At 41.3% G+C, this 27,692-nt stretch overlaps 1 protein-coding gene across 4 annotated transcripts in view; it reads left to right on the forward strand.

The window, feature by feature from the left end:
• TJP2 (tight junction protein 2) overlaps window positions 1–27,692 on the forward strand; it is a 124,507-nt gene that overhangs the window by 58,582 nt on the left and 38,233 nt on the right. For all 4 annotated transcript variants that reach the window (XM_029054709.2, XM_039910773.1, XM_029054707.2 and 1 more), the window contains one exon: window positions 25,195–25,248. In XM_029054709.2, coding sequence (XP_028910542.1) covers window positions 25,204–25,248 — 45 coding nt within the window. In that variant the 5' untranslated portion in view covers window positions 25,195–25,203. The remainder of the gene's footprint in view (window positions 1–25,194; window positions 25,249–27,692) is intronic.

Below are 27,692 nucleotides of genomic sequence, written 5' to 3' on the forward strand. Positions count from 1 at the left end.
TATCCCTCCCTCGCAACCAGACTCTTTTCCCTGGGCGTGGCACATGCAACACTTCCAGCTAAGCCAGCAGATGCTTGATTTGTACTGTGAGAGGTGCCCTGTAGCTGAATAACTGCCTGCCCCCCCCCGACTTCTTCCCAGACCCTGCAACACACCCTCCCAGCTGGAGTAAAGCTGTGTCAGGTAAATTAGATGGATCAACTCCTTTTAATGATACCCGAGAGGGGAAATTAGAATTGGTTTGTTCCCTTTTTGTGTCAATATGCACTTTCCCTGGCGGAATTGCTCTGCCCACAGTAAGCAGCTCAGCCATTGTTAGAGTGGAATTAAACACTCCTGCACCCCTGAAAATATCCTCCTCTTCCCCTTTCCTTCCTCTCCCACGTCCTCCTGTTCCTCCCGTGGGCCAGCCCTCCCAATCACTGCCTGGGAGTTGCCTCTACCCAATCAAAATGCTAAGAGATGAACAGAGAATTTCTCTTTGAGTAGCTTCTTAGAATCTTTGACATGGTTTTTGAACTTGGATCTGTACCCTTTGAGCACTTGATATTCACCCCTTAGCCCCACAGCACCTATGTATATATCTGTAATTTATATTAATGTCTGTCTCTAAGTCCTGGTAAGCAGGGCACGTGTCTGCCAACTCTCTTGTACTCTCCCAGGCGCTTAATGTGGTTTTCATAATGCAGTCGGTGCATAGGTGCCACAGAAGGGAGGGCAAATAGAAGAGATGGGGGCTGAGTCAGGAAAAGCCTTTACATGAGGTCCTAGTCATTACCTTCACTCTGAAAAGTACAGGGGAGCTATGACAGAGAATGAGGAATGAGAAGGAAGGAAAGGGGACATTGAGGGTTGCTGGTGGCAGGAGCCATAAACCAGGAAGTAGTGATGATGTGGGAAGGGTGAAGTGACATGAGTTGTATGCCTACTAAGATGGCTTCAGTAGCCACACCCTTGCTGTGTAGTTATGTCTGGAACTACATTTGTTATGTCTGAGTCTAATCCTGTTTTACCCTCTTGTGTAGCACCACGATTGCTAAGTAATTTGTCAAATGCATTTTTGAAGAGGAAAGTGACCCAGAAAGACTCAGGGATGTGTGCAGTGTTATATAGCAAATGACTTAACCTTACCCTATTTACAGGTCTCATTCACTGAGATTGTAGTGTATTTCTTAGCTCCTGGGTCAAGACTGCTTTTGCTTCCTTGTAGAATTTTGGGATTATTTCTCCATAGGTCTTTCACATCAATTCTCATTTTATCCTCACGGCATCCCTGTGGAGTAGGAAGAGACTGGTTTTATTGAGCAAGGAGCATGTCTACTAACTCTGTTGTTGTACTCTCCCAAGTGATTAGTACAGTGCTCTGCACACAGTAAGCACTCAATAAACACCATTATTACAGTGCTGCATTTTACAGTTGAGAAAATTGACTTGCCTGAGGCCATACAACAGACCAGTGGCGATGCTGAGACTAGAACCCTCGCCCCCTCACTCCCAGTCATATGCTCTTTCCATTAGGCCAACTTAATCATTTAGCCTGCAAAGCCAGAGGTCCTGGGTTCTAATTCCAGCTTGCCATTTACCTGCTGTGTGACCTTTGACAAGTCACTTCTGTGCCTCAGTTTCCTCATCTGTAAAATGGGGGATTCAGTCAATACCTGTTCTCCTTCCTCCTTAGATTCTGAGCCTCATGTGGGAACAGGGACTGTGTCTGACCTGATTATTTTCTATCTATTCTAGCGCTTAGTTGAATTATTTCATCTTGCTGTGAAAGCCATTATTTCACATATTGGCGTGAAAGATAAAATGGACATTTTACATATTTTTATTGTACTTTCACTGTGTATATATGTTCAAAAGCAAAATATTTTGTGGTAAAGACAGAGAGTCGAAGGTGGAGATGCAAGTTTACTGTGTGGAAGGAGGCAATGGTAAACCACTTCTGTATTTTTACCAAGAAAACTAAAATGCTACCGATATGATTGCAGATGGAGGTGGGGTGTTCCGGAAGAGATTTGTCCATGGTGTCGCTATGGTTTGGAGCCGACAGCGTGAGACAAGACAAAGACAAAAGGCAAAAATTAGGAAATTAGGCATGGGAAGAACATTAGCAATTTTACCTGGATTAGATAGATATCAAGGATTGAAAGCATATTAGGTGAGAGAGAAGAATCCTAACATGTTGGTCAAGGCTGTAAAACTATTCCTCAGAGTTACTGGTCAAGAACATCTTTTTAGATAAGATGAAAGGAATCCTGTTACTGTTGCAGTATTTGTGACAAGGAAAGCAACTGAGTGCTACCTATTTGTGTGTGGCCATTGGGTGATAAAAGTGAACAGAGGGGAGATGCTGCCTTGGGGATGGACTCAAAAGAGCATTTGTGTTGCCCCTTTTATCCTTTTTGCCACTAACCCCTTTTCTAAAGAAGTGGATTATACAAATGCTTTTTCAGTTTCATTGACCAACACTTTTGCCGATATGGCAGCATGGCTCAGTGGAAAGAGAGTGGGCTTGGGAGTCAGAGGTCATGGGTTCGAATCCTGGCTCTGCCGCTTGTCAGCTGTGTAACTGTGGGCAAGTCATTTAACTTCTCTGTGCCTTAGTTACCTCATCTGTAAAATGGGGATTAAGACTTCGAGCCTCTTGTGGGACAACCTGATTACCCTGTATCTCCCTCAGCACTTAGAACAGTGCTCTGCACATAGTAAGCGCTTAACAAATACCAACATTATTATTATTAATTGGACATCGGTCTTCCTTTTCTTGAACTTTTAAAGCATGGCTTAATGGAATGAGCAGAGGACTGGAAGTCGGAGGGCCCATATTCTTTCTTTCATTCATTTGATCATATTGATCGAGCACTTACTGTGTGCAAAGCACTATATTAAGCAGTTGGGAGAATACAATGCAACATCAGACACATTCCCTGCCCACAACGAACTCAGTCTGGGGGGGAGACAGACATTAATATACATAAATAATAAATTACAGGTAAATACATATGTGCTGTGGGAATAGGAGGGAGGATGAATGAAGGGAGCAAGTCAGCAACACGGGAGGAGTGGAGGGCTTAGTCAGGGCAGGCTTCTTGGAGGAGATCTGCCTTCAATAAGGCTTTGAAGTGGGGGAGAGCAATTTTCTGTCTCATGTGAGGAGGGAGGGCATTCCAGACCAGAGGTAGGATGTGGGTGAGAGGTCGACGGTGAGTTAGACAAGATAGAGGTAGAGCCAGAAGGTTAGCATTAGAGGAATGAAGTTTGTGCGCTGGGTTGTAGGAGAATAGCGAGGTTGGAGGGGGCAAAGTGATTGAGTGCTTTAAAGCCAATGGTGAGGAGTTTTTATTTGCAGAGGTGGATGGGCAACTGCTGGAGTTAGGGTTCCAGCCCCAGCTCTGCCACTGACCTGCTGTGTGGCCTTAGGCAAGTCACTTTAGTCCTCAATTTCCTTGTTTTTAAAGTAGGGGTAAGATTAAGTTTGCCCTATCAATTAATCAATGGTATTTGAGCATTTACTGTGTGCAGAGCACTGTACTAAGTGCTTGGCAAAGTAAAATTAAATAAATTTTGGTATTTGTTAAGCACTTACTATGTGCAAAGCACTGTTCTAAGCGCTGGGGGGGATACAAGGTGATCAGGTTGTCCCACCACGTGGGGTTTACAGTCTTAATCCCCATTTTCCAGTTGAGGTAACTGAGGCTCAGAGAAGTTTAAGCGACTTGCCCGAAATCACACAGCTGACAAGTGGCGGAGCTGGGATTAGAACCCATGACCTCCGACTCCCAAACCCGGGCTCTTTCCAATGAGCCACACTATTTCATTGTACAAAGTACAATGTAACGGAGTCGGTAAGACATGTTCCTTAACCCCAGTGAGCTTACAGTCTATAGGGGGAGACAGACCCGAATATAAATGATTGATGGATATGTAATAATAATGTTGGTATTTGTTAAGCGCTTACTATGTGCAGAGCACTGTTCTAAGCGCCGGGGAAGATACAGGGTAATCAGGTGGTCCCACGTGAGGCTCACAGTTAATCCCCATTTTACAGATGAGGTAACTGAGGCACAGAGAAGTGAAGTGACTTGCTCACAGTCACACAGCTGACAAGTGGCAGAGCTGGGATTCGAACCCATGTCCTCTGACTCCCAAGCCCGGGCTCTTTCCACTGAGTCACACTGCTTCTCTACGCGCTGTGGGGCTGAGGGTGGGGTGAATACCAAATCCCCAAAGGTAACAGATCCGAGTGTATAGAGGGCACAGGAGGGAGAAGGAGCCTATCCCTTAGCATACTCTATTAAAACAAAAACACTTCCCTCGTCTCTTCTATTCCTCCCCCTGCCCCCCAATAGCCAACTTCAACCACTCACTTTCCAATGACTTCTTTCCCACTGCTTTCAGACATGCTCATGTATCCTCTATCCTAACAAAAAGCCTCCCTTGACCTCAGGGCTCCCTCCAGCTATCACCCCATCTTCCTCTTATCGTTCTCCAAATTCCTTGAGTGAGCTGTCTAAAACCCGCTGCCTCTACTTCCTCAGTTTTTCCCTTGACCCTCTACAATCTGGCTTCTGCCCACTGCATATAAATGCTCTAATTTCCCCTACTCCTTCTCCCTTCTGTATCACATGTGCACTTGGATATGTACCCTTTGAGCACTTGATGTTCATTCCACCCTTGGCCCACAGCACTTTTGTATGTATCCATGATTTATTTTAGTGTCTGTCTCCCCTTGTACACTATAAGCTCCTTGTGGGCAGGGAACACATTTACCAACTCTGTTGTACTCTCCCAAGTGCTTTATACAGTGCTCTGCATACCGTAAGCACTCAACAAATACTACTGCTTAATAGTTTGTGGACATAGAGTGGCTGGAAAATTGTTGGATAAGCAATTTAGGACTTTTCTGAAGTAGTGGTTTCTGAGATTCCTTCAAAGAATAGGCAAGGTATGAAATGATTGAGCGTGAATAATAGTTGTAGAAATTAAGTGCTTGTTATATGCCAAGCACTGTACTAAGTGCTGGGGTAGATACAAGATGATAAGGTCCCACATACGGCTCCCAGTCTAGGAGGAAGAACAGGTATTGAATTCTCATTTTGCCAATGAGGAAACTGAGGCACAGAGAAGTGAAGTGACTTGCCTAAGGTCACAGAGCAGGTAAATCTTGGAGCTGGGATTAGATCCCAAGTCCTCTAACTCCCAGACCCATGCTTTTTCCACCAGGTCACTCTGCTTGTGATCAATTAATTTTGCCCAGGGGACCTTGAAAAAGATGGAAGAGAGAATTTTGGAAATGGTCTTGGTTAAGTATAGCTGCAATGATTCAGCTAATCATCTGCCTTAAGGGGAGGTGTATCAGATCAGCAGTTTGCTAAAATGTAAATCTAACCAAAACTCAGTGATAGAAGCACAGTATTATCTCCTTTCCCTTAGATCTATCTTGTCAGGCAGGACAGACAATGGGAGCATAAGTAGTTTACCCTGATTCATACAACAGACAAAGAATTAATCGTCTATCAATAGCTGAAAATATGTTGTGCGTGGGTGGGGGTGGGAGGGCAGACTTCTTTAAACTTTAGACCAAGCTCATCCGTTATTAAATATCTTTCTGAATATAGTCCTGTTCCAGGGCCTATGTAAGTATCTTAACTAGCAAGGAAGGAAGCCAGGAGCCTCTTTGGATGTTTTATTCTGAGTGAACTTTCTGTTTCCTTCACAGTGACCCTTTAAACTGCCCAAGTATCTTACGTGTAAAGTTCTTGACATGCAGACCGAAAGCTGAAATTCTGTCTGTATTTCCCTTCATATGTAAAAGCCCTTTTGCATTTGGTTATTTAATAGTTTAATTGTATTGATTGAGTGCTTACCGTGTGCAAAGCACTGGGAGAGTACAATACCTCAAAGTTGATAGACCCGCTCCCTGGCCACAAAGAGCATACAATCCAGAGGGGAAAGATCATTAGACTGCTATATAGCAAAATACTCTGCTTGATCATTTCTTCATCTACGAAATGTAAACTGGCAATATTTGTTCTCTTTATTAATGTCATAAAGCAGCTCATTTAAAAGACACTATGCTGTGTCTTCAGAATATCTCCCATCTGTTAAGAGAGCTTAGTGCAGAGGACAGTAGAGATTTTAACATGGGGGGAAAAAAATTTAGTTCGCCTTGGTACTAAATAATCTGGCTGTTATTCTGAGTTGTCTTGGGATATTATTGGTTGACTTAATGTGAAAGTTGACCTGATTGGATTTTGTCCCAGCAATGCATTGTCTTCAAAAATAACAGTAATTCATAACTCCAGACAGACACCAGGCTTGTTCTTTTGGAACTGGAGGCTTTATTTATGAGATTATGATTTATGCAGTGATGTGTCTTGCAGACTGGAATGCTGTCACTTCTTACTTGTAGCCTGCCCTAGGTTGGCCAGAATGTGAAGTCTGCTACACTCATGCCCTTGGTTAAATTCTGAAGGATAATGCAGAATTTTGTCTTAAAGATCCAGAGGGTGAGCTGTTGATTTCCTTTCTCGAAAGAAAGCAAAATAAATTCTACGATGCAATAACAAAGCACATAATTTTAAAAGCTACCCTAGGACTAGGTGCCCAGTCGTTCATTTCTTCCTTATAACATCCCTCCCCTCTTTCTTCAGGCTCCCTCCCTATAATGTGAATGTGGCAGGGCTGGGACTCTATCAGTGCTTATTCTTACCTAGGAACATCCAGGAACGCCTCTAGACTGTAAGTGTGTTGTGGGCAGGGGACGTAACTACCATCTCTGTTGTATTGGGCTCTTCCAAGTGCTTAGTACGGTGCTCTGCATGTGCTAGCACTCAGTAAATACCACTGATTAAGAGAACAAATGAAAAGTTTGGAGGAGTTTGGATTACTAGGTTATCTTAAGATGGGTTTTGCCCTGAAAAAGGTATGTTTCAAGGAACTGGAAAACTTTCATATGTAGCTTTTTTGATATGGTACCAGTAATAGAAAATAGGATAAGATTTTGAAGACTGCAGAATGGCAACATGGAGGTTTCTGTAATTTTTCTCTTCCACGATCCTTCTTCAGAACTATAAAGTATTAAAGTAGCCTCAAGTTGTAAAGTACATGACTTTTATTGAACTTCCTCCTGCCTCTTAAAAATTCAGTGGTATTTATCACACGTACTCAGTGCAAAACATTATACAAAGCCCTTGGGAAGGCACAACAGAAGCAAGATACATCTTTCCTGCCATCAAGGAGTTTAGACTGAACTGGGGATGTTGGAGAAAAATAGTGGGAGCAGGAAGTACTAGAAATATCGGAACCAAGTGCTCAATAAATGCGATTTGAATGAATGACTTCAGTGTGCCTTAAACTTGATTCTCCTATCTCTGACCCTGGCTCACCCCCTTCCTCCTGCCTGGAACTCCCTTTCCTCTTCCTATCTACCAGACCTTGGTTTTCCCCATTTTTTAAAGTCCTTCTGAAATTCCACTTCCTGCAGGAAGCTTTCCCTGATTAATTTTTCTTCTTCCCAGCTATCATCTCAGCACTTTTGCACTCACAACCTCCCATTGCACTTTTATTACTTAAGCACTTTATCTCTGTAAAGGAATCAATAATATTTGAGTTCCTGCTGAGTTTAGAACACCTTAGTGCTTGGGATAGTACAGTATAGAGTTAATAGACATGATTCCTGGTCTCTAGGAGCTTAAAAATCTAGCAGGGGAGACAGTCACTAAGAAAAGAAATAATTTACTGATAGGAAGAAAGAAAGCTATGTAGGTGAGTCTTTAAGTCATACTGTATATCTACAGTTATGTGGCATCACCTCGACTTGCTCCCTTTGCTCTTCCCCCTCTCCCCACTCCACAGCACTTATATGTATATATTTATAATTCTGTGTATATTGATGCCTGTTTACTTGTTTTGATCTGTCTCAACACAAACCCCCACCCCTCCTCCACCCCCAAGCCTGTTGTAGGCAGGGATTTTCTCTCTTTATTGCTTCATTGTACTTTCCAAGCACTCCTAGTACAGTGCTCTGCACATAGTAAGCACTCAATAAATACAACTGAATGAAAGTGATGGGGTGATAACTGGGATGGGAGGGAATTAAATCTAGAGGAAAGGATAAATTAATTCAGGATGGCCTCTTGGAAGAAATGTGATTTCAGGAGAGCTTTGAAGGTGGGGAGAGCCAAGATCTGGCGGATAGGAAGAGGGAATTAGTTCCAGGCAGGAGAATGGGTGGGCAGAGGGTTGGTGTCAGGAGAGTGAGGTACAGTGGGTTAGCTAGAGGGGAACAGAAAGTGTGAGCTGATGAGCTGATGCGGTAGCAGGAGAGACTGACACACACAAATTAATGTCCGTCTCCCTTAATAGATTGCAAGATCCTCATGGTTTGGATCATGTCTTCTAAAATCTGTTGTTCTCTCTTCCCAAGTGCTTAACATAATGCTCTGTACTTGGGATGCACTGAATAAATGCTACGGTTTGATTTTTATGGTGGGGAGCATCCGAGTGGATATGTCCTGTCCTAGAAGCAAGAGGAAGTGCAGGAGTAGAGATTAGGTGAGAGGTCAGGGGCAGTCGGATACAAATTTACCTGTGCTGGGCAGCAGAAGCTTGGGAGAGAGTTGAGGATGGAGACTCAAGTTTACTGCATGGAAGGAGACAATGGTAAACCACTTCTGTATTTTTACCAAGAAAACTCTATGGATACTCTACCAGAACAATTGCAAATGGAGGTGGGGCATTCTGGGAGAGAGATGTCCATGGCATTAAGGTGGTTGAAGGTGACTTGACGGCATAAGACAAGATGAGAAGTCAGGCTGAGGTACATTTGGTAAATAATACCCTTCCCCACTTCACTAAAATGTGGAGAGTTAGTCAATCTGTATGTCTTTCTATTTTGTTGAGCACTTAGGCTCTGATCTGTTAGCTGTAATGAGTTTTGAATCTTGCTTAAGCAACTGTTTACACTTCATTACTGCATATTTCTCAAGTATTTAGTACAGTGCACCATATCGGGTCCATCCAAATTGCTACCACGTTAATCCAAGCATTTATCCTATCCTGCCTAGACTACTGTATCAACCTCCTTGCTGATCTCACTGCCTCCTGTCTCTTCCCACTGTGGTCCATATTTCATTCTGCTGCCCAGGTCATTAAAAACAAGCAAAACAAACGTTTTCCCACTCCTCAAGAACCTCCAGTGGTTGCCCATCCACTCCTTACTTGGGTCTAAAGCATTCAATCACTTTGCCCCCTCCTACTTTAGCTCCCTGATTTCCTGCTACAATCCAGCCTTCACACTTTTTGCTCCTTTAATGGCAACCTTCTCACTATACCTCGATCTTGTCTCGACGCCAACCTCTTGCCCATGTCCTACCTCTGGCCTCAAACATTCTCCCTCTTTGTATCCGACAGTCACTTTCCCCACCTTCAAAGCTTTATTAAAAGCACACCTCCTCTAAATGGCCTTTCCTACTATGTCCTCATTTCCTCATCTCCCACTCCCTTCTGTGTTGCCTTTGCACTTGGTCTGCACCCTTTATTCACCCCTCAGACTCACAGCTCTTATGTACATACACATAATGTATTTATATTAATTTCTGTGTCCCCCTCGAGACTGTAAGTTCATTATGGGCAGGGAACATGTCTACCAACTTGGTTATACTCTCCTAAGCGCTTAGTACAGTGCACTGTGCACAGTAAAAGCTCAATAAATATGATTGGTGCTTAACAAATGTGGCCACTCCCCTTTGTTTAGAAGGCAGACATAGAAATAGGGATCAGAGTCTCTCTCATCTCCCTCCCCCCTAGTGTCCCCCCAACACTCGGCTTTTTGTTTTTCTTTTAAAAGAGGTTAAACAGAGGTGAGATCCTGAAACCTGGTTAAGAATTGCATTCAAATACATTGAAAATGTGTTTTCCTTCATTGTATGCTTTTGGATAAAAAACCAAACAGGCTTGGGATGGTAATGACATCAATACTGATTGCATAGAAATGTAGTTTCTTCATTGTATCTTTTTGGATTAAAAAAAAAAACACAGGCTGTGGGATGGTAATGACATCAGGGCTGATAAGCAGTTGATAGAGCAGATCTAGCTGAAGAGTACTGCATTTTTTTTTTAAAAAAAGGCTAATGTTTTCACAATAATAACTGTGCTTGACAAATGCTTGGAGACCCATCTGTCAAAGGCCCAGTGCTGGCGTCGAGGTTTAGCAGGGTACTAACTGTGCTTTCTCTTTTAACTACTGTTGTGCTCAGAACACATTTGGTTCCTGCCCCCTTCTGGTGCTCAAGGGAGTATTTAGCCAGGTTATAAAGTTTAGCTCTGCTGTGTGGAAATGCCCAGAGTCAAAAGCGTTTTTTGTTTTTGTTTTGGTGGGGTTCCCAATGAATTGTTCTGTACCTAGGTATAGAACCTCTTACCACCAGAGGGTCTGTGTAGATCAGGATGAAAAGGGGTGGTGAAGAATGCCCTTTCATGGGGAGTGGAGGGAGAGTGAAGAAAATCCTGCCTTGCATTGTGAATTGTTCTCATTCTAATATTTACTGCCAGCAAACAATGTGAACCTCCTCTTACCTTTTTATGATCTTGTATTACTTATTCTGGGTGGATCAACTTGATAGTTTATGGGAACTGCCCTAGAATCATGTTTGAGACTTTGTTCCTGTTGGGAGCTGTGCTTCTGGCAAACCTATTTTGGCTTTACCTTTCTCTTGTCTCACTTGCTCTTGCAAGTAGGAAGAAGGTGATAAAAGCAGGACCTCACTTTCAAACTACCATCGCCGAAATCCGCCCCTTCCTCTCCATCCAAACTGCATTGTGGTTAATGCAGTAACATTAATGTTAATGTGGTAACATTAATGCAAGCACTTATCTAATAATAATGTTGGTATTTGTTAAGCGCTTACTAGGTGCCGAGCACTGTTCTAAGCGCTGGGGGAGATACAGGGTAATCAGGTTGTCCCAAGTGGGGCTCACACAGTTTTAATCCCCATTTTACAGATGAGGGAACTGAGGCACAGAGAAGTTAAGTGACTTGCCCACAGTCACACAGCTGACAAGTGGCAGAGCCAGGAGTCGAACTCATGACCTCTGACTCCAAAGCCTAGGCTCTTTCCACTGAGCCACGCTGCTTCTCCTAATGTTGGTATTTGTGAAGCGCTTACTGTGTGCAGAGCACTGTTCTAAGTGCTGGGGTAGATACAGGGTAATCAGGTTGTCCCACGTGAGGCTCACAGTTAATCCCCATTTTACATGAGGTAACTGAGGCACAGAGAAGATAAGTGACTTGCCCACAGTCACACAGCTAAGTGGCAGAGCTGGGATTCGATCCCATGACCTCTGACTCCCACTCCCGGGCTCTTTCCACTGAGCCACGCTGCTAATCCCGCCTTGATTATTGTATCAGCCACCTTGCTGACCTCCCTGCCTCCTGTGTCTTTCCACTTCATGCCGTATTACATTCTGCTGCCCGAATCATTTTCCTTCAAAAATGTTGACCATGTTTCTCCACGCTTCAAGAAACTCCAGTGGTTCCCTGTCCACCTTCACATCAAGCAAAAACTCACTATTGGCTTTAAGACACTTAACCACCTCACCCCCTCCTACCTCACTTAGTTACTCGCCTTCTACAACCCAGCCTGTACACTTCGTTCCTCTGGTGCTAACCTTCTCACTGTACCTCAATCTTGTCTATCTCACCACAGACCTCTCGCATCTCACCGCTGACCTCTTGCCCACTTCCTACACTTGGCCTGGAATGCCCTCCCTCCTCATATCAGACAGAGAATTGCTCTCCCCCACTTCAAAGCCTTATTGAAGGCACATCTCCAGGAAGCCTTCCCTGACTGAGCCCTCCTCTCCTCTTCTCCCACTCCCTTCTACGCCGCTCATACTAGCGTCTTCATTCATCCTCTCCCCCTTCCCCATGGCACATATATATATATGCCATATCTTTTATTTATTTATATTAATGTCCGTCTCCCCCTCTAGACTGTGAGCTTGTTGTGGACAGGGAATGTGTTTGATGTTATTGTAGTGTCCCAAGCTCTTAGTACACAGTAAGCGCTCAAATATGATTAAAAAATATAAACTAGGGTGCCTCAACTAATTCCTGGAGATAATGTCTATAGCTTAGCCCACTCCCTTTCTATTGTACATTCCAAGTGCTTAGTACAGTGCTCTGCACATAGTAAGTGCTCAATAAATACTATTGAATGAATGAAGTAGTCATCTGTTATTCTCAGGTGTTCTAGGTATTGAGAATCAATCAGTGGCATTTGAGCTCTTGCTGTATGCTGACTCTGCTAGAAGTGGAGACAGACATTAAAATAAATTACGGGTAGATAATAACAGATATGTACAGAGTGTAGGGATATGTATAAAAGTGCTTTGGGACTGGAGTGACTATCAAAGTTTGAAGGGTACACAGCCTGTTGCATAGGCAGTTCACGAGGGAGGGCAGTAGGGGAAATGAGGGCTTAAGTTCAACAGTGTCACTGTAAGAAATCATTAAAGGGGAAATGTATGTTGTACTTTAAAGAGAACTTTATTTTAGGAACTGGATTCCTTTGAATTTTTACTGAAATTTTGGAGTTCCTGTTTTTTAAACAGGGTTTCATATGAACTCAAGCTATTCTCTGAGTGCTATTTTACTTGAAAGTTTTTTCCTCCTTAAATTCTAAACAATTGGCTATTTCCTGTGTGGGGAAATCCTAGAATAATTAGGAGAGACTCTAACAGTGCACATGAAACTGTGTTTTTGTGGGGGAGGGTGGGGGTGGGGAGATGTAGGGTTTGTTTTGTATCCTTGTTGTTCAAAGCGGGCCAGAGTTTGTAGAGCCCTTCTTATGCTGCAAATTGACTTAAAGTGTTTTGAATCATGAAATCTGAGAATTATGAGATGGTGTTTCTAGTTTATTTTACACTTGTGTTCTGACATCAGAGTTAACTGGGTTTCAGCCCTGGAAAAGTCAGCATGGTAATGTCCATTCATTTATTAATTGGAATAAAAGGACATCTGTGATCATTTAAAAAATGTTGGCATTGGTGAAGTACTGCATACTTTATTTATTTTAAAAATTGTATCTGGGCAGTTGTCTTTCCAGAAGTTGCTCAAATTCCTGAGTAAAATGGAACCAGGAACTCTCATTACATTTAGTCTACTTTGAAATACATATTCATAGATTTGTATAGCTGCTATGGCCTTTTCCCCAGTTAAAAAAAACAAAAAACAGAACAAAACTTCTTCCTTCAAATACCCAAACTATATTGCTGCCACTTACTTCAAAAGCCCTCCTAAAAAATCTCCTGGAAGACTAATTCCCCACCTTCCTGGACAGGCTTCCAGATCAGTCACCTCAGCACTCTGGTATATTTACTTATTTTTATTCATTTAATTGCTTGCTTTTGTTTTTATCACTTGTATCTACGCTAAGCATTGTATCTATTGTATATGTGACAGTATGTGACCCCTTGCCTCCTCCCTATCACATAGGAACTCTTTCCCTTTTGCAAATCTAATGATTTTTAGTGATTTAGGTCTTAAAATGTCAAAAATACAAGCCTCATTTTTCTCAACTCTTGCCTCAATTCTTCCTCTTTTTTCCTCTTTTTTATCTGTTTTAGAACGTAATAATCCATTGCAACATTCACGAGGAGCCTGAAATTCTGCTCCTCTAGCCACAGCTCTCTGCTGATTTTTTTACTTTATGCATTGTGTGTTTGTCCTTGTCCATTAATGCTGTTTTAATGTTTCATTGCTCTCGCCTGGTCTCCAGTCCTTCTTTCCTCCCCCCCCCCAAATATTTCCATCTGTGTTACTCTTTTCTAGCATTTAGTGCATTGCTTTGTACATAGTAAGTGTTTACTAAATACTATTATTAGTCAGTCATTTATTGAGTGCATACAGTGTGCAGAGCACTGCACTAAGCACTTGGGAGAGTACAATATGACAATAAACAAACACATTCCCTGCCCACAAAGAGCATACAGTCTCTTCTGGCCGTTATGTAAATAGCTTCCTTGTCATCCTAAGACTTTATACTCTTGTCTGGATAGCATTTTTCAACACAATCCTTATCTGTGACTAAGATGCAGTCAGTTGGTTTTTTTTGAGAAGCACAAAACTTTCGGTTGTCTCATACTCTTTACTTGAAAGATGTGAGATCTTCCCCTATCACTGTGCCTAGTGTTTTTGTGTACAGTATTCTTGCATTATTACTCCATCTAGTGGAGCTTCGACTTGTTGCCACACTGCATTTCGTAGCTGCTTTGCTGAATTCTACACTTACACTATGCAGTTATACTGTACAATTTAGAAGGAATTGTTCTCTTGGCAAAATGAAATGCTGCTTTTTTGCATTTTTACCTTTTGTTAATTTTTGGTTTGTGTCTCTTTCTGCATCCTAAAGGTTCTAATTGAGGAATTTTTGGTTTAAATTGCTCTATAGGAAAATTATACTGTAATTTCAGAGCACTGAATTTTTTTTTTTTTAGAGGAATTCAAAGTCCCCTTCAGCTGCTAATGAGAGGTGGGGAAATACACGGCAAGCTACCAGTGGACTGGAAAGGTGGAAAAGAAGTGTTTTCAAAGAAGACAGATGTAACATAGTTCATTCAGTTTAAAATGGATGGAAAGAAAAAAACAACCCAAGCAGTTAGCTTCTTACATCTACCAGTTCTCAGAAAAATTTACTGAGTGCTTTATTTCTATTTGCCTTTCCAGGTTTTTCTAGGAGGAGCATGTATAATCACTGTGATCTAGGAATCTTAAGATTTAGATCCATCAGCAGATCCTTTTGTTTTTCATTTTGTCCTTTCAAATAGTTTGTGCTAATCTCACCTGGGCTTGAATTTTAATGCGGGAACCCCCACCTTTCCCTTTCCTGTCCCTGTCCTGGCTATTCCTGTTTCCTCCCTTCCTTCACAAGTAAATTGTTTCCAGTGTGATTGAGCATTTGGTTTTTGCAAAGTGCTTTTTTATAGAGCCCTTATTTTTTGGTGTTGACTACAGTGCATTATGCTCCTCTGTTCATTAAATAAAAGCCTTTGTATATCATTAAATTCCAGACATGGGCATACTTTAAAATAATTCTGGATTACATCAGTGGGTTTCTGACTAGTGTGCTAGCACAGTGGTTGTGCATTTTAAAGCTTTTTATTGATGGACTATTGTAAGAAATATATGGTCTTAGTACTAGAGTTTCTTTTAATATTCTTTAAAGTAGGGTGAGGTTCTTTATTTTCTAAATATGCTTGATTTAAGTTATATTCCTTTTTATCTCCTGAAAGGGCACTCCCACTTGGAAAAATTACTAGGCTACCCTTGCAACTTTTCCCTCTAAATTGAGTCCTTTGGGTTGAAGTATTTGAAAAAAGGTTGCTGAGCCAAGTTTGCTACCGAATATGGGACAAAATGAGTTTTTGGATCTAAAACTGTTTTCCATTAAGTTAGTAGGTCTGGGTTTCTCCGGATTTCTGAAATTGCCACACCTCTCTGAGATAAAAATATGATTAAACCTTAAGAGCTTTCACAGTTTTATCCAACACACATTTCTTTGGAGTCTCTTTGAGAACTGTTAAGGAGAAGGAAAAATAAAGGCAGCGTCCTGTAGATTACTTAGTAATTTAAAAAATCTTCCACTGCAGCTTTCAGAAAAATGTAGTGCAGGTTCAGATAGGATTGGAGAACTAACTTATCACAGGGCTAATAAAAGTTAAGATGTGAAGGGGTGGATTTTTTTTTTTTTGAATCTTAATAGAGGCTGTGGATGCATTTGTTAATCAATGAAAACAGATTCTTAAGTAATCAACGTGGCAATTGTGCTCAAGTAGTGTCTTTAAGACTCTGTCATGTGCATGCAAAATGTATAAAATAACGTCATCACATTGTCAAACTAACCTATGGATGCAACAACATTAACAGTATTTATCTCCTGATTACATTTTTCAAAAACTAAATGTAAATATTTGTCAAGTTTTAGTGTCCCTTGTGAACAGAAGCATTGTATATAAGAAGTTTGGGGAGCGCCCTTTCAGTGAGAAAACTAACTTTTCTATAAAATACAAATTGCCCGAGAGGCCCAGGCCTACTATTTTATTTCAGTCATTAAACCTAACTAAATTTCTGAATGTTTTTAGTCATACTATAAAATAATAGAGGATGTCCAGTAGTTACATTTCCCCCCTTGCTGAAGTCTGTGATTAATGAGTGTTTAAGAAATTGTGCTTTTTCCCTCAAACCAGTGAAGTGTTAAACTCTTTAATCATGCTCCTTGAATGTTGTGCTTTTCCTTTTGATTTGATTTTCATTTTCTGGGCAAAAGCACCAGAATCAATGGCATTTATTGAACATTTACTAATTAAAATTTACCCGTAATAGTTTTTGCTTCAGAAATATGCCCCATGATTTCATTTTGAGTAGTTTTCTTGGGACAGGACTGCCTGAGGGTGTGAGGGGGATGGTTAGGGATTTTAGGAGGGCTTTGAAGATGGCGAAAACTGTCAGGGGAGAGGGTAGGAGTGGGGACTTGCTCAAGAGGTCCTTGGCAGGAGAGACAAGCAAGCAAAGGGAATAGGATAGCTTGAGAAGAACAAAGACTGTAATAATAATAATGATGGTATTTGTTAAGAGCTTACTATGTGCAAAGCACTGTTCTAAGTGCTGGGTGGGGAGGGGAATACAGGGTGATCAGGATGTCCCACGTGGGGCTCAGTCTTCATCCCCACTTGGCAGATGAGGTAACTGAGGCACAGAGAAGTTGTGACTTGCCCAAAGTCACCCAGCTGACAAGTGGCGGAGCTAGGATTAGAACCCATGACCTCTGACTCCCAAGCCTGGGCTCTTGCCACTGAGCCATGCTGCTGCTCTGTAAGCTGGGGTGTCTTGGGAGAAGACAGTGCATAGGTAGGAGAGAGAGAGAGTTGATGGAATGCCTTAAAGCAAATGGTCAAGAGTTTATGCTTGATGTGGAGTGAAATGGGTATCCGTTGGATATTTTTCAGGAGTGGAGAGATGTGCGGAACAATGTTTTAGGAAAATGATCTGGCCGACCGAGTGAAGGTTGATTTAATTGTGGTATAAAATATTTACTAAGCACTGTACTAAGCACTAGGGTAGATACAATACAGTTAGATCAGTCCAGGACCGTGACCTACTTCTCACAGTCTAAGTGGAAGGGAGAACAGGTCCTGCAAAAACCTGCCTCATTAGAAGGTCAACTTTTTTTTTCTCATTTGATATATTAAACAATAAGTAACTAAAAAGATTCCCTGCAACCACCGATGTGATGAATCAGTACCCCAATTAACATTTTGTCTTTCTAGTTTGTTCTTCTGGGGCCAAATAGGTCATGAGAATTACAATTCTGACTAGAAGACAGCATGGTCTAGTGGATAGAACATGGGCTTGGGAGTCAGTCACTTGTATTTACTGAGTGCTTACTGTGTACAGAACACTGTACTAAGTGCTGGGGAGAGTACAGTATACCAGTATAACAGACACATTCCCTCACCATCACGAGCTTACAGTCTAGGGGGTAGAGAGACATAAAATAAAATAAAATAATACAATTACAGATGTGTACATAAGTGCTGTGGGGCTGGGTGGGGGGCACGAATAAAGGGAGCAAGTCAAGGCAATGCAGAGGGAGGGGGAGAAGAGGAAAGGAGGGCTTTGTCAGGGAAAGCCTCTTGGAGTCAGAGGGATCTGGGTTCTAATTCTAGCTCCACCACCTGTCTGCTGTGACCTTAGGCAAGTCACTTAACTTCTCTGTGCCTCAGTTCCCTCATCCATACAAGTGGGATTAATACTGGGAGCCCCATGTAGGACAGGGATTGTGTCTACTCTGCTTACCTTGTATCTGCCTCAGCGCTTAGCACAGCATCTGGCACACGTAAGCGCTTAACAAATGCCATTTTTTTTAAAAAAAAGACATTAACAGTGTTGCCTATTATTGGTAAACAGATCCTTTCATCCCACTCCCTCCCTTCCAAGTTACTACCTAACTGGCCATTCAAGCAACAGTTGGCTTTGGACCTCTGAGAGTTAGGAGATCTGAGCATCAACAATGAGCCCACATTCAGACGTGGTCTCTGTCCCATGGGGCTCACAATCTGTGAATGTAGGTGAAGAGGGGAAGATTGTTCAGCCATGGTGAAGGGGGGACTGAGTCAGGGCCGGGAGGGAGTGCTGCAAATGCCGGATGTTTCATTGGGCTCTGAAAGTGAAGAGCCAAAGGGCAGGATCATGGCTTCTATACCTCACCAGCTGCACAGAGAGCAGGCCAGGAGCAGTCAGAAAGTTCCTTAGCAGCACTGGAAGGGCTGAGGGAGGGCCATAAGACTAGGCTTGTTGCCCCCTGTCAGGGCCTAAAATCAAGCAGGACTGCTTTCTTCTCTTCAGCAAGTGCCTGGACTTTTAGCCCAAGGTGCTCAGGAGCTGGGCCAAGTTGGGTCTTTAAACATAATTGCCAGCTTGATGGCCAAAAGGTAATGTTCAAGAATTAAATTATGTACTAGTTTGGGACACCGAGAGACTTTGCACGTGGCAATTTGAGGCTTGAACATTGAGAAATGAAGTAGTATTTGTGTTTACTGTATGCAGAGCACTGTACTAAGTGCTGGAAAGAGTATACAGGTGGGAATTAGATATGGTCTCTGACCCTTGGCTCACTATCTGTGAATATAGGTGAAGTGAGGAGTTGCGATGACCAACTGTTGCTTGAATGGCCAGTTAGGTAGTAACTTGGAAGGGAGGGAGTGGGATGAAAGGATCTGTTTACCAATAATAGGCAACACTGTTAATGTCTCTACAATATGGAACTGGGGCTTTATTAGAACCAATAACTGGTGATTAATTTGCGTTAATGACTCAAAAAACTGTCTGACAAGATGAATTAACAAAACAAAAATCCTGCCTGGGTTGGATCTGGAAACTGACTTGCCCACCTGTCATCCAAAATGGCCTGGGGGTGGGGGGTGGGTGGGGGGAGGAGAGGTGGAGCAGCAGCAGATTATACAATCTATCAGATGCAGAGCTGGAGTGGATTATCAGAGCTACAGTAATTCTCTCTCTCCTGTGAGGTTTTACTTGGTGCCTCAGGGTATTAGAATCTCTGCAACAACATGATTATTGAAGTGTCTTTAGACTTTTTCCAAGTCTATGGACTTCTACTTTCCTTTATGGATGGCTTTTATGGCTTATTCAGTATTGGTACCCTGTTTTAAATTGCATTGCCACTTTGCATTCCTGCTTTAAAATCCCAGTTCCAATGACAGCTAACACATTTCAGATTATTTAAACATTCCTTTGTCATATAAATACCTTAAGCCAATGACCTCTTTTTTGAATAGCTCTTAGAGTTCTGAACTGGATAGTTTTCTTTTTCTCAGAAGTGGTACTTGATGGGTTATCAAGAGGCTACTGTGCATATTTGATGTGTTGCTGTGTGAAATGACAGCAGGATTTGTTGAGTATGTAGGCCACTATTGTATTAGAATTACATAACAATATAGAGTGGTAGAAATTGATGAAAAGACTGTGATGAGGGGAGCCCCTAACAGATTATTTTCGGCCACAATGAAGACTGCTCAAGCTCTCCATAAAATCTGGATCCATGCCCTTAAAAAGTTGGGTATTTGGAAAGGCCAGGTGAGCTCCTCTATAGATTCTTCCCTTTCCCCTATTTTGAGTTTTTTTGGAGAGAGAGGGAGGGAGGAAATCCAGCAGGCCAGGTGCTGGTTTTTCTTTCTTTTTCTTTTTTTAATTAAAGTCTCTGATTTTGTGTGTTTGGCAGCCTCCAGGAATAAATTGGGAAACTTACAGAGGCTGATGATGTATGTTCAAATCTTTTACTATTTTTAGCAGACTGCGGAAATGAGAGTGCTCTTACCAGTATTTTATTTTTTTTAATCAAGACTGCTATTTTCAGTGAGTTTCCCAGAGATTCTGAGAGCATGGTTCTGTGGTGGAAAGCTGAGTAAACTTTATAACAGTGTGCCTTTCCAAAATACTTTGTCATTGGAACTTTTATTTTGTTAATCTTTTTTTTCCCTTTGATGATAAGGGAAAAAAAGGTTTTCCTGCTGTGCACTTTTGTCACGTAGAAGAAAATGAAAGCATTTTAACCTAACTCCTCTTAGACTATGTATAAAAGTGCATTTGTATACCCTGCCATTACTGCATTTGAGTACTTCATTATTGTTAGCAATCTTTCTCATGAAGATGTGTTTAGTGTTCTGTTTTCATTAATCTGACAACATTTGGTAGTATATCCATCTCTGGCAAGCAGATGTTTTATTAAAGCATAGTTGCTGAAGGAGATTTAGGACAATATAGATTTTTGGTGTTATATTTGCTGCCTTCCAAGGGGACCATTCCTGTTTTCCACACTGGGCTTGATAATCTATGTGATTTGGCTAGTGAGGCAGGGTTCCTTATAGGGTATACGATAGGCGAGCGAAGTGGAAATCTCTTTTTAAAGACATGCTATATAATTACCTCCCTCCCATTTTGTTTTTTGCTTCCTCACAAAAACTACCAGTGTCAGAGCTTCCATTTTTGGTGGAAAGGTTAAATGGGCTTAGGTTCCTAGCAACTATGTAGGATCTGTTTAGAAAATGGTGTCCATTAGTGCATTTGTAGGTGAGCTTGGAGAGAGGGAAGAATGGGAGTAGAAAATATAAATAATTTCACAGCAGCCCAAAAACACAAAATACAGATATGTTAGGCGTGATCCCAAGTTCCGACAGCTAGTGGGTGACAGAGCTGGCTGATCCTGGTGCTAGACCTGGAATGACTCTCGATGTCCTATGTACTCTTGAATAGTTCTGCTCATGGCTCCTTGATGCCACCACCCACAGAGACTTCTTTAGAGCTAAATAATAATAGTAATAATGATGGTATTTGTTAAGCGCTTACTATATGCCAAGCACTGTTCTAAGACAGTCCTCATGCATCTACACTGTGGCCAGTACTGCAGGTCCCTCATTGGCCTTTCAGCCACAGGTAAATTTCTCCATCAGCGGTGTCTTTTTGAACATGAAGGATAACTACATAATTCTGCTCCTGACACTGTATAGCCTTGAGGCAGTCACTTATGGTTTTGTGCTGTCTTATCTTCATCCATAAAATGCAGGCAAGCTACTACCTTAATCAATCCTATTTATTGAGTGCTTACTGTGTGCAGAGCACTGTACTAAGTTATTTTGAGAGTCCAATGTAACAAAATTGGAAGACATGTTCCCTGCTTACAAGGAGCTTAAATGGCAGTAGTTGGGAAAAGAGGGACTCTGAATAAATTTTGTTTGCGGTTGCTGCTTTGTAGAGAATGCATAGTTACCTTTTCTTCCATGTTAAAAAAAAAAAATCAGCTCAGTGGCAATCTGCTAAATTTCCATGCTAATTATGTGTAACCTTCAGGCTCCTGGCAAAGCCCACCTTCAAAGGTTTATTAAAATCATATCTCCTTCAACAGGCCTTCCTCAATTAATCTCTCTTCTCTCCTCCCTCCTTCCCCCAGCACCTTTTAAGCACACGATATTTGCCCCACAGCACCTATCTACTTATCCATAATTTATTTATATTAACTTTTGACTCCACTTCTAGACTGTAAGCTTCTTGCGGGTAGGGAATGTGCCTGTTGTACTCTCCCAAGAGCTTAGTACTGTGTTCTGCACCCAGTAAGTGTTCAATAAATACCATTGATTGAAGTTATCAATATAGCTATTGGTTGGCTAAAAGTCTTGTTTCCCTGATATGGGGGAATTAATCCTCTTTATCATTAGCCTACATTAAATCGCCTAGCAAGCAACACAGGAAATAATTAGGGTTGCTGTTATCTGACTGTGGAAAAACGCTGGATTGAAAATGGATTTCAAGAGATGAGGTCCTTTACTCTTCCTTGGGTACTAATGGTTAGGTAATAATGAGTATAGCTCAATATAGCCTAGTGGAAAGAGCACAGGCCTGGGAGTCAGAGGACCTGGGTTCTATTCCCACTCTGCAGTTTACCTCCTGGGTGATCTTGGGCAAGTCACTTCTCTGTTCCTTTGGGTTCCTCATCTCTAAAATGGGGGTTAATTCCTACTCCCTCCTATTTAGATGGTGAGCCCTATGTGGGACAGGGACAGTGTCTAACCTGATTAGTACAGTGCTTGGCATGTAGTGTTTAATAAATACCATTCTTTATAGCTGTTGTTTGTTTTCTTATTTGACTGGATAAAATGGGAAAGGGTATATTGGCACCAACCTCCTGTCAGTTTTAGTGAAATATTTGTTAGAAAAATTTAAGTTTTATTACAACTGTTAAACTAGCTGAATAACACTGGCAAGTTTTCTTAGATTTATGTATCATAGTGTTGGGGAAGCATAAAGAACAAATTCAAAAACATTGGGTGTTTTATAAATAAAGGTGGCTAGAGAGGCAGGCATTTTTTGCCTCTAATTTCCAAAGAATGAAGGGGTTTATTTTGTTTTTCAAATTCTCCACCTCCCCCCACCATACTGTGACCACTGATTGACACACCCTCAACTACCCCTCCCACCTGCCCAAAACCTTGGGCAGGGTTTTGCCTAGTTGCTTCAAAAAATTATAGCACGATACAACTTTATATGCCAGTATTGCCGGATGATGCCTGTTCTAATCCAAAGAAAGGGGATGATTTAGAGACATTTAAATGGAATTTTATGCAGGGTAAGGTGTTGGACCTCCAAAGCAGAACCCACTTCTTGCTCCCATTTTTCTTCCCTTCCATCAGTCAGGCATATTGGTGGTCTACACACAGTACAGTTTTCTTTGCAGTGCACTAAATGCTTAGTATGGTGCTCTGTGCATGGTAAGCACTCAGTAATTAAGCACTAATGAATAGAGAGCACTGTGTTTCAGAGAGTACAACAGAAGCCACTCTTCCAGCTCAATCTGCTTGTTTATATTTAATCTATTTTACGTGGTAAGGAGGAGAAAGATATCCCTATCAGATGTACAAAGCCAGTAACACCCTGTTTCAAAATGGCCAGAGATTTGGATAGGTGGGAACCAGATAAAATGAAGTTATTCTGTATTATGAGGCTTTTGAAATAATCTGCTGGTTATGCTTCAGAGTCAGTAAGTAGTAATGTTTCCAAGAAGAGAAAAACTCTTTTTAACTAGCCAGTATGATATTCGTTTCTGAGAGCCTTTCAATCCTTTGTCATCTTTGATGGGGGCTGGGGGAATTGGAGTATCTTGACATTGGCAGTGGTGTTGATAGTAGCCAGGCGTAGGGGGAGTGTGACTTTCATTGTATATCTTTCTAAATATTTGCCAACGTGTCTTGTAGCAGAGACAAAATTATATCTTCCTGCCTCATCAAAGAAACGGTAAATTAATATATCCTACTAGTTCAGCTAAGTCAGTAAAAAAAAAATGCAAAAATAAAATGTACATAGGCATTTCATTTGAGCCATTAATTTCAGCCTCCTCTTCCTACATTAGATGACTTGGGTTCTAATCTCTGAGCTCTACCAGTTAACTCTTGTGTGATCTGGGCTAAATCACTCAAGTTATCTGGACCTTCACTTGCTTATCTGTAGAATGGGTGACTAATACCTGTCCTCCCTCTCCCTTACTCAGAACCCCATGTGGGATAGGAACTATGTCCCATCTGATTATCTTATCTACTCTAGAATTTATAGTACAGTGTTTGGCACATTATAAGTGCCTAGCAAATACTATTATTAATTCCATGGCAAGGTTGGAGAGGAGAGGGGAAAATCACAGTCCCCTTATAACTTCTCATAGGCTGAAGCACTGACTCCATGTTTCCAACCATGCCTTTTTAGTTGCCCAGTAAATATAGTAGTTAGTGGAGGAAGATACTTTCTGTGATTGCAAGTCCTTTGTTTTCCAAGAGATGGTACATCCCAATATCTTGCTTCCTGTTTATTTAACTATATGCCGGGTTTTCATGAGGATACTGACCAGCTGTTCTCCAAGTCCACAAAGGAAAATGGGTTTAGAGTTTAGCAGGTTTCTCCAAACATCATTTGGTGCCAATGTTGGGGATAGAATGTTAGACTGGATGGATTACTAATCTGGTTTATGATTTTATGCTTTTGAGAGAGTTTAGTTATGTGAACTTCAGAGTAGTAAAGTGGTAGACTAGGTTACTAGGGTGGGTTGTGCATTCTCCATCCCTGGAGTCTCAAACATCACCATCTGTTCAGGGTGTTTGAGTCATTCACATACCTGGAGGCAGGTATCTAGATCAGATGACCCCTCTGTCTCTCCCAGCTTCATGACTTTAAAGCCACAGAGGGCATTTCTATTCATTTTTTTCCATATGGATTTTAATGTAGGGGCAGCAGTTTCTTACATGTGTAAGAGTGCAAAATATTTGCACTGATACGATTTCCTAAGAAGTATGAATAAGTAGAGCATTTACTAACTTATAGATGCTGACTGGTACAGCTCATCTGTCTCCCTTCCTGGCTTCATGCCCAACTTCATATTAAGGAAAACTCACGTTTTATAAATGCATTTTTGATTAATGGCTGCAAATACCCTAACAAATGCTTAACAAATACCATAAAAGTATGCACACAACTGTTTCTCCCAACATTATATCTCATTTTATCCAAACAAAAGCACATTATTGGAAGTGTTCCCTAACTCCCCCAAAATATCCTATCCAAAACACATAGTGAAAGTACACATTATGGAAGAACAAAATGCATTTTCCTTTTCTAAAATTTAAGGAACTTTTCTCCCAAGGATGGGCCTATATGGGTGTGTTGTGTGTGTGTGTGTATGTGTGTGGTGAGCACATTCCCATAGTTCTTTATTAATTAAAAAGAAAGATTATCAAATTCCCCCCACCAAATTGTTAAGCCCATTGAAGATCTATTTTTTCACTGATTATATCATTTTTAATGTATTAAATCCTAATAAGTATTAAATATTAAATTTTCAGAGATTCTGCCTGTTTGAATCCTTGAATCTTTGGAAAATTTGCCTAAGAAAGCAACTCGATGTTGTTTGGGTTGCAAACTTTTATCAAAAACACAACTGTTATGAATATTTCATGTACATATATATAAAGTGCATATTTTGATGTGTGTGTATGTAAGAGAGTAATTTTATGTGACTGTTTCTGCTTTAATTTTTCCTGCTGTTGCTTTTTGGCTAATTTTTAAAAATTATTATTTAACAGGCCCCAGGCATGGAAGAGGTGATATGGGAACAGTACACTGTGACTTTACAAAAGGTGAGAGTCTGCTCTATATAGTTACATTTCAAATATCCTATTACTGTATTCCTTTTGATCTTGTGTTACTATATTGCATTTTATGTTGGGGCTTAGAACATAATGAATATGTTGTTTAAAAAAAAAAAGTGGACCCCCTCCCCCCCAAATTTTTGAGGTTGCTAATGCTAAGTCACTCCATAATTACATGAGGTGTGTACTTGCTTTCTCATTTTTTTAAGATCACCAAATTATAAGATATTGTTTAATAATGCCTTACAAAATAAATCTTATTTAGAATTGTAGACTTTTGTAAGGGGAATTAGCTGATTCCTAAGGAACCAGTAAAGCAAAGCCTCAGACAATGCTGCATTCCAACTGAAAACTAAGAGGTCAGTTACTGAATAGACCAGCATGGCACTGTTATCAAGAAGTGGCTCTTTTCAAACAAAAGCTTCTTAATGAAAGATATGTGGTGCAAACATCAAATATGACAGCACTGACAAGGGACAGCCTTTTTGTGTTTACAATGTGGCCTCTTGAATCCATCCCCTTCCTCTCCATCCAGACTGCTTCCAAGCACTTACCATATCCCTCATATTGTATCATATATCCCTGATGATTACTGCCTCAGCCTCCTTCCTCACTGACCTCCCTGCCTCCTCTCTCTCCCCTGTCCAGTCCATATTTCACTCAGCTGTCTGGATCATTTTTCTCAAAAACAATTCAATCCTGGTTGCCCATCTATCTCCATATCAAACAGAAACTCCTTACTGTTGACTTTAAGGCACTCAACCAGCTCTCCTCCTCCTGCCTGCCTTACCCTGTTGATCTCCTCCTACTACCCAACCCTGTACACTTTGATCCTCCAGCACCAACCTGCTCTCTGAATCCTTGATCTCTGCTGTCTTGCCAATGACCCCCTGCTCACTCCCACCCTCTAACTTGGAACTCCCTCGTCTTTCATATCTGACAGTCCACCATTCTCCTCATCTTCAAAGCATTTACTAAAATCATACCTTCTCTGAGATCTTCCCTGACTAATCCCTCATTTCCCCAAATCTTCATCCTCCCTTCTGTACCACTTAGATCTGTACCCTTAAGCACTTTGATTTTCCTCTCCAGCCCCACAGCACTTATGTACATATCCTTAAACTGTGCTACATGCTTGTCTTCCTCACAAGACTGTAAACTCCTTGAGGGCAGGAATTGTCTGCCAACTCAACTATATTGTATTCTCCCAAGTGCCTAGTAGAGTGCTGTGTACATAGTAAGCGCTCAATAAATATGACTGATCGATTTGAGTAATTGACAGAAATCAGCCATCATAATGTTATAACCCCCAAAAGGCTAATTCTTCTGGTTGCTTGATGTATGGCAATTCTAATTATGTACCATCTTTGCATTCTGGATGTGTTTTGATTTTGGTTTTGATAGGGAATGGGGGTTCTGTGTACAGAAAAACAAATTCATTAGGCCTAAGAAAAGAGGAGGGTATGTATTTTTCTTCACCTGCTCCCTAGAACTGGGCTACACAAGATTCCTCCCTTGTCAGTCAGTACCTTTGATCTTATTCTCTTCTTCTGTTCCTATGCATGTTTCTGCCAGAAGTGAACATAACACTCCTCATCCCCTGTTAACTCACAGTCAATCAGTGGTATTTTTTGAGCACTTACTGTGTGCAGAGAACTATACTAAGCACTTGGGAGAATATAATTGATTTGATATAATGATGCTGTCAGTCCAAACTGTGTCCCCTTTTCCTCTCCCGTCCTCACCTCCCCCCACTCTCCAACCGGTCCCCTGCTTTTTGGGTAAAACTTCATTTGGATGTAGCAAAACCAAATATAAGCTTAAAATGTTAATGGATTAGTTTTTCGTAAGTATGCCACCTTCCTTTTGTTTAATGGAAATGGTTGCTTGCTATTCACAGAAATGCAATAATTTTCCAAGTTTAAGGGGAGAGTCCCAAGCATATCTAAGTTGGCATTGCAAGGATAACATTTTAAAAACCTGCTTGGAGTTGTCTGCCCTCATTTACTAATGCCACTCGTTCCTTGATGACATTTTAGCTCCTCATAACATTAAGTTAAAGGAATACCAGTGCCTCCTGCTGTAAATATTCCAGCAGCGTGGCCTAGGGGAAGGAGCATGGATCTGGGAATTGGAGGAACTGGGTTCTAATACTGACTTTGTGCCAATTGCTTGCTATGTGACCTTGGGCAAGTCACTTACCTTCTCTGTGCTTCAGTTTCCTCAACTGTAAAATGGAGATAGAATATCTGGTCTCCCACCTACTTAAACTGTGAGTCCCATGCAAGACTGTGTCCAACCTAATTAAGTTGTACCTACCCCAGCTCTTAGAACAGTGATAGACGCATAGCACTTAACAAATACCATAAAAATATATATGGTCAGAGTTTCTCCTTTTGGAAATGGAATGAAAACAGAATGAAAAAGAAAAC

The sequence above is a fragment of the Ornithorhynchus anatinus genome, chromosome X5, assembly GCF_004115215.2.
Source record: "Ornithorhynchus anatinus isolate Pmale09 chromosome X5, mOrnAna1.pri.v4, whole genome shotgun sequence".
Classification (NCBI taxonomy): domain Eukaryota; kingdom Metazoa; phylum Chordata; class Mammalia; order Monotremata; family Ornithorhynchidae; genus Ornithorhynchus; species Ornithorhynchus anatinus.